Source organism: Gadus morhua, chromosome 3, assembly GCF_902167405.1.
Source record: "Gadus morhua chromosome 3, gadMor3.0, whole genome shotgun sequence".
In the NCBI taxonomy this organism is placed as follows: Eukaryota; Metazoa; Chordata; class Actinopteri; order Gadiformes; family Gadidae; genus Gadus; species Gadus morhua.
In genome coordinates, this window is record NC_044050.1 from 9,218,707 (window position 1) to 9,228,977 (window position 10,271).

Consider the following 10,271-nt stretch of genomic DNA (forward strand, 5'->3'; position numbering starts at 1 on the left):
CACACACACACACACACACACACACACACACACACACACACACACACACACACACACACACACACACACACACACACACATGCGCGTGCGCACAAACACACAAACAGACATAAATATACAGGCATACATGCACTCAAACACACACACACACACTCACACACCCACACAAACACACACACACACACACACGTACACGCACACGCACACCACTCACGGGTTGGTGGTTGACATGATGAAGCAGGAGCTGTAGGGAGGCATTGGTTTGGGTCCGTCTCCGTCTCCCCCCTCATCCTCCTCTTCCTCCTTCTTCTCCTCATTCTTCTTCTGGTCCGTGTTGGCATTCTTGTTAACTGAGATGCAGAGAGGGTGAGGGAGAGCAAGAGAGAGAGAGAGAGACAGAGGTAGAGAGAGAGAGAGAGAGAGAGAGAGAGAGAGAGAGAGAGAGAGAGAGAGAGAGAGAGAGAGAGAGAGAGAGAGAGAGAGAGAGAAAGAGCGAGACAAAGACGTCAGCTAGACATACACATTCACATGAAGACAGGCAGAGAGAGAGACAGACAGGGAGTTTGATTCACATTAAGATACTTCTCTGCCTCTCCTTCTCCATCGCTCCGTCTCTCTCTGTGACCTCCCCCCGCCCCACCGCCATCCTTCCTCCTCCGCTTTCCCCTCAGGGGTTCCTTTCTCTCGTCTCTTTCCCCCGCTCTCGCCCTCCCTCCCTGGTCCAGTCCTCCTCCCTTACCCTCCCCATCCTCCCTCCTCGCCCCCATCCCCCTCCATTCCCCTTCCTTCCCTCCCTCCATCGCCTCCCCTTCTCAATCCTACCCTCCACCCCCCCATCCTGCAGGACGTCAGAGGACGACGGGAGGTCTGCCCCATCCCCCCCCCCCCCCCCCTCACCTTGCAGGATGGCGTTGGTGGAGGGGTAGGGGTACACCGGGGGCATGGTGACTGCCGTGTAGTGGGGCTTGGCCAGGCTGGTGAGGATGAGGCTGTCCATGCTGCGCAGCAGGGAGTGCACCTCCTCCCCGGGGGGGGGCTCCTGGCGGTTCAGCAGGTTGTTGATGTGGTCCAGGGGGGCGTGGGGCAGGGGGCCGGCGCTCAGGACCGCCATGGACTGCAGGCCGGTGGCGGCCAGCTTGCTGTTGTTGCGCAGGTTGTCCAGGTCCTCGCTCTGGTGGGCCTGGACGGGCCGGGCGGTGGAGAGGCTCGGGGGGGCGGTGGTGCTGTGACGGCCCCTGGGGGCGGGGGGGGGGGTAGGTGGAGGTGGGGGTGATGGAGGGTGTGATGGAGGGCGGAGGTGGGAGAGGGGGTTGGTAAAGATGTGGGGGGAGGATGGAGGTGGTGGGGGTTAGGCATAGGGGGGGGTGATGGCGGATGTGGGCGTGGCCGGGGTCGGCCGGGGGTTGAGGTGGGAGAGGAACAATTGTTGTGGGCGATTGTGGTCGGTGTGTGAGGGGTGGTGGTGGTAAAGGTGGAGGTAGTGGTGGAGGTGGAGGTAGGCAATGGGCAGAGACAGAGTTAGTGAGAATCAGAGAAAGGATGAAAGAGAAAGCAAGAATAAAAATACATAAAAGCAGAAGAGATTAGCGTAAGGAGCAGACTTTAAATAGAGAAGATTGACTTGGATGAGACAATGATACAAAATGCACACAACTGTCACACACACACACACACAGGTATGATTACTCAAACTAACTTCCTGCTACGGTGGTTTCCGTGGCGATGCCGATGCCTGGACTTCCTGTCCTCGCCAGCCTCCTCGCCCTCTTTGCCCTTTGACCTGTGTCTGGAGCGGCACTGCTCGCCCTCCTGGGACGAGCCCCTCCGTTGCCGGGACCTCCTCGGCTCCTTGCTGCTCCCGTCCACGCCCGCCTCCGCGCCGGGCTCCGCCTCCCCGGGCCCGCCGCTCCCCCGGTGGCCCCGGCGCCCGCGGTGCTCCCTGTGGCGTCCCGAGCCCCCCTGTCCCCCCGGCCGGGCCCCCGGCGCCGAGGTGCTGCAGCCGGGCTCGGTGGACAGCGGCGGCTGCACCACCACCACCACCGCCGCCGCTCCTCCTCCCGCCTCCCCTCCCCCGGCAGCGCCGCCCCCCGGCCGAGGCTGGGCGTGGCTGTGTCGGTGCTGGTGGGGGGGGTGCGGCGGTCGGGGGGCGGCGGGGCAGTGGTGCTGGGCCAGGTCCTGGCGGAGGTACTCCTGCTCCAGGGTCATCTCGCCGGGCCGCGGCCGGTTGGTGTTGTTGTTGCGGTTGTCCTGAGGGTTCACCACCAGGGGGCGGTCCAGGTGGGTCTTCATGTCCCCCCGGGAGTTCCTGGGGTACGAAACCTGGGACTGGAGGGCGGAGGGCGGGTGAGTAGGGGAACACAGACGGGCTGGGTGTTGTCCCCTCAAGTTGGTGACATCCTGTATACATATTGCATTGGCTCATTTCGATTTAAGTTGCGTTACATCATCGTACTTCCTTTGATCAAAGAGATTCGGAATGGTTTAACGGTAGTTGTAGAGCCCCAAATCATTGGTAGACTATCAATCTATGCTTCAAACGAAGAGACATTTAAATATTGTACTCAATTAAGAAACCTTTAATTTAGGAAATTGTCCCCTGCTCATTGAGGTATTACATCACTTCTTTCTTGTCCCTACATCCACCACTGCCTCCTCTCCTACACCTCACTTCCTGTCCCTGACCCTCTACTCCCTCCTCTCCTACACCTCACTTCCTGTGCCCATATCCACCACTTACTGACGCACCCTCCTCCCCTGCGTCTCACATCCTGTCTGACTCCTCCGGACCCAGCCACAGATCTACCGTCCGGTGAGCAGGGCAACTCGGAGCACTCCGCTGGGACTCATTTCCAAGTGTAGAAAACTAGAAATCCCCCCCTCCCCAGGGGGCCTTGCTGGTGTGTCAACACGCCTGCTGAAACCATACCCAGTCCCTGATAAGAGGACTGGTGCTCTGGCTCTCTCTCCTTCCTGGGATAAAGCCTTGCTCTCGCGCTCTCTCTCTCTCTCTCTCTCTCTCTCTCTCTCTCTCTCTCTCTCTCTCTCTCTCTCTCTCTCTCTCTCTCTCTCTCTCTCTCTCTCTCTCTCTCTCTCTCTCCCTCTCTCTCTCTCTCATTGCATTGCACACTTTAAATAATGCAACAGTGCAAAGCATGCAGATCTATGCGGCTCTGTGTTGCGGTAGAGAAGGAGAGGTGCTCAACTCACTCAAAGCAACATTAGCACGATGCTTAGATGTCGATAAAGCACATGTAGGAAACAAACCCTGGTCATTGGCTACATTGTTCGATTCGGTCTTTGGTGTGTTGTTTTTGAGAACCATGAACACCAAATATTTAATGAAAACGATCGATATATGATCGATGTCGCTGCCTGTGGTAAGTTGTTTTTGTTTCCTCTGGATGTATGTATGTATGTATGGAATAGCACATCATAATAAATCATTCCAGTAATAATGATGTTTTGCCAAACTATGAAAATGATATCGACATTTGATGATGTATTTATTTTATCTAGATCCTTGCTTAACTTTGATAACGGGGGTGTGTGTGTGTGTGGGGGTGGGGGGGGGGTTAGTGAAAAGGGCTTAAAGATGTTGATACATCCCTATAAGAGCTTGGTAAAGTCACATGACCCATGCTACTCTAAAGCTAACAAACTGAACCAAAACCTCTGTGATGGCACCGTGGCTCCAGAAACACAGGGTTCTGCAATCGCTCTCTCTGATTGGCTCACACAAGTACCTGGTGACATCAGTCACCAAGCGACATCACATGCCACCAATTTCAACCAATTACAAATAGCGTTGGTATCTGTCGCTGCTGTGGGTTGAGTTTGGAGTTTGGATCTTTTCTAAACTAACGCCGGTCCACAGTATGCCACAAATGGAAAGCCAAAACAAGAGGGCATTTTTTGCATTGTTGTCACTTTCTATAACCATCGCTTTTATCAAAAGACAATTTTAGATTTTAGAATTGTGATGAATCTAAGATAACTAGGGGGGGGGCATTCTGCCTCAGGATCCTTACAGGATGGACTGCGGACATCGGGGATCAACCCCAGAACCATTTGGCACAGAGTTTAACACCGAAACGCCTCTTCAGATATTGTCATTTATCATTTTAACCTCATATACAATATATATGTTACTTTTTTTGAACCCTTCCATATACACAACATCACATGTAATCCACCATAGCAGGAGCTCCATTTACACGTCCCCCTCCTCACCTCCTCTCCGCCCTCCCCCACTTTCCAGTCCTCCTGCTCCAGCTCGTTGTACAGTGCCTCCCGGCTGGTCATGAGGTTCTGGCGTCGGATCTCGCTGGTCCGCTGCTCCCATACTGACTTGCCTCCAGGCTTACAGTTGTTCTTCTGCTGCTCCTTACTGCATTGGGACGAGGGGAGGGAGAGAGGGGGGGAGGGAGAGAGGGGAGAGAGGGAGAGAGGGGAAAGAGGGAGAGAGGGAGAGGGCAGAGGAGGAGAGAGGGAGAGAGGGGGAGAGGGAGAGAGGGAGAGAGGGAGAGAGGGAGAGAGGGAGAGAGGGAGAGAGGGGGGAGGGAGAGAGGGAGAGAGGGGAAAGAGGGAGAGAGGGAGAGGGCAGAGGAGGAGAGAGGGAGAGAGGGGGAGAGGGAGAGAGGGGGAGAGGGGAGGGAGGGAAAGGGGAGAGGTGGAGAGAGGGAGAGAGGGGAAAGAGGGAGAGAGGGAGAGGGCAGAGGAGGAGAGAGGGAGAGAGGGAGAGAGGGGGATAGGGGAGGGAGGGAGAGGGGAGAGGAGGAGAGAGGGAGAGGGGGAGAGGCGAGAGGAGGATAGAGGGGAGAGAGGGAGAGAGGGGAGGAGGAGGGAGAGAGGGAGAGGAGGAGGAGGGAGAGAAGGAGAGAGGGAGAGAGGGAGAGAGGAGGAGGGAGAGAGGTAGAGAGGGGAGAAGGGAGAGAGAGGGAGAGAGGGAGAGAGGAGGAGGGAGAGAGGTAGAGAGGGGAGAAGGGAGAGAGAGGGAGAGAGGGGAGAAGAAGGGAAAGGAGAGAGAAGGAGCGGGAGAGAGCAGATTAAAGTGGAGGTTCAGGTGCCTTTTATCTCATGTCGACAGAACGCTACTGAGAATGACCACGCTAGGCCAGGCCTGTGGTTTGGGTTTGTGTTGTCATGCGATTGTGCTCGTATTGTTGACATTGTAGCAGCAGTGGCTCCGGAGGTAAAACAGGACAGGTTGTTTGGCAACTGGCAGTGTGCTGGATCGATCCCCAGGCACCTCCTAGCTTTAAGTTTGAAGGTGTCCCTGAGCAAGACCTAGCCCTAAACTTCTTTGGATGAGTTGGCGGTTGCCTGGGTGACACTGCTGTCAGTGTGTGAGTGGCTGAATGAACAGGTAGGTGAATGTGAGGCATTAATAGTAGTGAGTGGGTCAGAAAAGCGCTATATAAATGCAGTCCATAGCATTTCAATATTTCTGGTTTAGAGGGTAATTGTGTTAGATGGTGTGTGTGTGTGTGTGTGTGTGTGTGTGTGTGTGTGTGTGTGTGTGTGTGTGTGTGTGTGTGTGTGTGTGTGTGCGTGCGTGTGTGTGTGTGTGTGCTTGCGTGTGTGTGTGTGTGTTTGTCCTTACGCTGCGATTGAGAGATTTGCGGCTGACAAGGGGCTGACCTCAGCCACCTCCTTTGCCTTCTGTAGCGCTGTCTTCTGATTCGCTGCTTCCTCCTGCTCTTCTTCGTCCTATTGGAATACATCACCGGCATTCATCTCTAGTTTTCACTCTTTATGAACAACCATGATACATACGTAAAGTGAACTATGATTTCCAACCTCACATGCTAGCAATTATACTTGTGGACAGTTTAGGACAACTTCTTTTCATTCACACTCTGTTGTTCAGTTAGGTACCTTAGTTAGTTCTTGAGCGTTGGCAAGATTGTCCACCGCGATGGCCAAGAACACATTCAGCAACGTATCTGAGGTGTTCAGAGGTCAAGGAGACAGGTAGTACCACAGCTGGAGAGCAGTAGAAGAGCTGAACCCCTCCAAGACTAAAAACCTTTTATGGAGGAACCTATGAAGGAACATCTGTCATCACACTGGTGTGCCCAACTCGTTTCAAGGCAACACCACATTGTGTAAAGATCTACTGATGGATCCCACCTGATGGTGATAGATCCCACCTCCACCAACCTCTCCACCTTAAGCCTAGCTTACGTTCTAGCCCTCTCCCATTCCAAGACCACCTAAACTCAACACATCAAGGACAATTGCCTTGTCTCAAAAATGTCCATTGTCTAGATGGTCCCTGTGTCAAACTGTGCATTTGATGAATACTCATAAATAACACTTAAAATGTATCTGTGTTGTTCTATCCGGGTTGAAGGGTGTTTGTGTGTCAGGAAGCTTGGGTTTGGATGTGTTCGGCGAGTCAGCACAGGTTGAGCCATGAAAAGGATACAGTTGCCGAAGAGGGTAAGGACAATGAAGAAGATGGAAAAGACCATGCCTCTATCCGTGACTCCGCCCCGGGACTTAATGCCATCGTACATGACCATGTTCCAGTCCTCACCAGTGAGGATCTGCGCATGGACACAATCATTTGTCTCAATTCATACGCGATATCGACAATATTAAATGAATCCCCATTAGCATACTGAATTGAACACAATGTCTCCAAACAGGGATCTGAAAGAGCCTTAAAGTCCCTTATTCCAGATAAACTATGACGCTGTTATTGAATTGGGGCCGGATCAGCTACAGAACCGCTCTATAGATTTAGCCTCCGGTCAAATCCAAGCATGGAGACAGAGGAGCAGAGGACCGTTAGAGAGACTGGGCCAGGGAGGGCTCCTACCTGAAACACAGTCATGATGGCTGCTGCAAAGGTGTCGAAGTTTGTGGGCGGCGTACCGCCCTCAAAGTTAAATCTGTGTGTGAGAGAGAGAGAGAGAGAGGGAGAGGGAGAGGGGGAGAGGGAGAGAGAGAGAGAGAGAGAGAGAGAGAGAGAGAGAGAGAGAGAGAGAGAGAGAGAGAGAGAGAGAGAGAGATGAAAGGTGTTAGAGGAAGTAACTAAGAACATAACTTGTATGATTGAACTACCTCTTTGTAATGACAAATTGAATTGAATTGATTCGCAAAGCACATTGGACTCATTATGCAAGGTGGGAAAGAGGTGTGGGTGCATGTTGGTGTGGGTGTGGGTGTGTATCTTCTTGTGTGTGTGTGCATGCAGGTTAGCAAAATCACACTCACTGTCCACCAAAGAGCTGCATGCCCAGCAGGGCGAATACCACGATGAAAAGGAAAAGGAGAAAGAGCAAACTGACAATGGATTTCATAGAGTTCAGCAAAGACACCACCAGGTTCCTCAGAGGGGCCCAGTACCTGAGAAACACAGACGATCCAGGGTTAAGACATCTCATGGTTTGGTTTACTCCATGTTGGAAAGCCATTGAAAGTAATGTAATAGAGGGACAAAGAGGGGGAGGCAGAGGGACAGAGAGGGGGAGGTAGAGAGAGGCAGAGCGACAGACAGGATGTGACCTTGGTCAACAGAGAGGGATAAAGAGTGTGAGAGAGAGAGAGAGAGAGAGGGAGAGAGAGAGAGAGAGAGAGAGAGAGAGGAAGACCTACTTGGTGACTTTGAAGATGCGAAGAAGTCTTAGAGCACGCAGAACACTGATACCAAACGAGGTCCCGGGCTTGATAGTCGCCCAGATCACCTCAAAGATACTGCCAACTATCACCTGTACATGCATGCACACACACACACACACACACACACACACACACACACACACACACACACACACACACACACACACACACACACACACACACACACACACACACACACACACACACACAAACACAGACATATATTTACATTAATTTAGACAAGATCTAACAGACATACAAGGTCTGAAATATGTGAATGTTTGCGTGTGCGTGTGTGTGTGTGTGTGTGTGTGTGTGTGTGTGTGTGTGTGTGTGTGTGTGTGTGTGTGTCTGTGTGCGTGTGTGTGTGACTCACCACACAGTCGAAGCAGTTGAAAGAAGAGTGGAAGTAGGGCTGGGTTCCCAGGCCGTACATCTTGATGAGCATCTCAGACATGAACAGACCCAGGAAAATGAACTCAGCATAAACTACAGGAGGGGAGAGAGAGGGGGTGGTGGAGGAGGAGAGATGGTGGAGGAGGAGGAGAAAGGGAGGAGGAGGAAGAGGAGATAAGGAGGAGGAGAGAGGGAGGAAGAGGGAGGAAGAGGAGAGCGGGTGAAGGAGGAGGAGAGAGGGAGGAGTAGAGAGGGAGGAGGAGGATGAGATGGAAAAAGCGAGGAGGAGATAAGGAGGAGGAGAGGAGGAAGGAGGAAGAGGTAGGATGAAAACAGCGGAGAGGGAGGAGGAAGAGGAGGAGGAAGAGGAGGAGTGTGTGAAAGGAGGAGGTGTAGAATCAGGAGAAGAAGTAGGATCCAGTGGAAGGAGCCAGACGTGGAAAGAATGAGGATGGGATGGAGAAGTCAGAAAGGGCATGTTGAAGAAGAAGGATGGGGTAGATGAGGAGAGAAGGAAAGGAGGAGAAGGGAGGTGTTTAAAGAACATAAACCAAGCAGCAGGAAACAGCAAAACGATTAGGAGGGGTTGATCAAATACATAGATAGGTGAAAGAGAGAATGCAGAGGTAAGGATAGAGAGAAGGAGAGAGGAGAGAGAACGAAGTTCATGGTGAAAGCAAAAGAGAGATGAGAGAAGATTAATGCAGAGAGAGAGAGCGAGAGAGAGCGAGAGAGAGAGAGAGAGAGAGAGAGAGAGAGAGCGAGAGAGAGAGAGAGAGAGAGAGAGAGAGAGAGAGAGAGAGAGAGAGAGAGAGAGCGAGAGAGAGAGAGAGAGAGAGAGAGAGAGAGAGAGAGAGAGAGACAGATACAGAGAAAAAGAGAGAGAGATGAGTGAAAGTCGATAGCGGCTGAAGCTAGCAGTGTATGACAGTGGTGATGAATGGAGTCTATCAGGGAGTATGGACCACTATGCTAATGGCACTGGACACCAGCCAGAGCTAGGGAGCTGACGCCATCAAGGACCCTGCGTGTTTGTGTGTGGGTGTGTGTGTATGTCTATGTGCGTGTGTGTGTGTTTGTTTGTGTGTGCATGCGTGTGTGCATGCATGGGTATGTGAGTTTGTGTGTGTGTGTGTGTGTGTGTGTGTGTGTGTGTGTGTGTGTGTGTGTGTGTGTGTGTGTGTGTGTGCGTGTGTATATGTCTGTGTGTGTGGGTTTGTGTATGCATGAGTGTGTGTGTGTGGGTGCGTGCGCGTATGTGCTAGTGCCAACCTACGTGGATGCAAAAATGTTGCTTTGAATCTCTGCCGATGTATATAATCATAAATCTGTGTCAATAGAAAGCTTGGAGTATGAAGTTTAAGGGGCATGTGGGCATAAATCCCAGACTACACCTGTTTATGTAAGGGCATATGCCTTCAAATATGAAACATACCTTTCGAACGTACATGTGCATCATGTGTGTACACCAGCAACTCACGAGCGAAAGCTCAACTCTCAGAACTATAACTGTACTACTTATTCGTTTAGCACAAATAAGATGCTTGATTGTAGTTTGGCTTCTGTCTCCTGGCGATTGGACTTTTACTTTTTAAACCTGAATGTGGGCATTGCTACCTCCCAGCATGTGTGTGTGTGTTTGTGTGTGTGTGTGTTTGTACGTGTCGTGCACGGTACTCACAGACTCACAATCTTTTTAAACCTAAAAGTGTATATTGCAAACAACCAGCTTGTGTGTGTGTGCGTGTGTGTGCGCATGCGCGCTCGTGCATTCGTTCATGCCTGTGTGTGTGTGTGTGTGTGTGTGTGCGTCCACGGTACTCACAGAGGAAGTCGGAGAGTACATCTGGCTGGTCGTAGTGCACGGCCGCCACACACATGGTGTTGAGCCCCACCAGGCAGAGCACTGTCCAGTAGAAGGCCTGCGTCTTCACCATCTTGCGGATGAAGAAGCGGAGCCTTCGTTCCTTCTTGCTGTAGCTGGAGCCCTCCAGCCCATTATTAAGACTGGAGCGGGCAAAACCTGGGGGCGAGGGAGTTAGGGACAGGTAGAGAGAGAGAGAGAGCGGGGGCGAGAGAAATAGAAAGAGAGAGAGGGAGAGGGAGAGAGAAAGGGATGCAAATAGAGAGAGAGAGAGAGAGAGAGAGAGAGAGAGAGAGAGAGAGAGAGAGAGAGAGAGAGAGAGAGAGAGAGAGAGAGAGAGAGAGAGAGAGAGAGAGAGAGGGGGGGAGGGCATGTAGTTAAG

General features: G+C 52.1%; 1 protein-coding gene across 13 annotated transcripts in view; it reads right to left on the reverse strand.

The window, feature by feature from the left end:
* cacna1ab (calcium channel, voltage-dependent, P/Q type, alpha 1A subunit, b) overlaps nucleotides 1-10,048 on the reverse strand; it is a gene marked incomplete at its 5' end in the record, with an annotated part of 63,461 nt that extends 53,413 nt beyond the window's left edge. For all 13 annotated transcript variants that reach the window (XM_030351858.1, XM_030351857.1, XM_030351863.1 and 10 more), the window contains 12 exon segments: nucleotides 215-350; nucleotides 898-1,235; nucleotides 1,697-2,325; nucleotides 4,231-4,387; nucleotides 5,603-5,709; nucleotides 5,878-5,945; nucleotides 6,431-6,551; nucleotides 6,827-6,899; nucleotides 7,225-7,356; nucleotides 7,606-7,718; nucleotides 8,006-8,118; nucleotides 9,851-10,048. In XM_030351858.1, the coding sequence (XP_030207718.1) occupies nucleotides 215-350; nucleotides 898-1,235; nucleotides 1,697-2,325; nucleotides 4,231-4,387; nucleotides 5,603-5,709; nucleotides 5,878-5,945; nucleotides 6,431-6,551; nucleotides 6,827-6,899; nucleotides 7,225-7,356; nucleotides 7,606-7,718; nucleotides 8,006-8,118; nucleotides 9,851-10,048 (2,185 nt within the window).
* Between the last annotated feature and the right edge of the window lie 223 nt (nucleotides 10,049-10,271).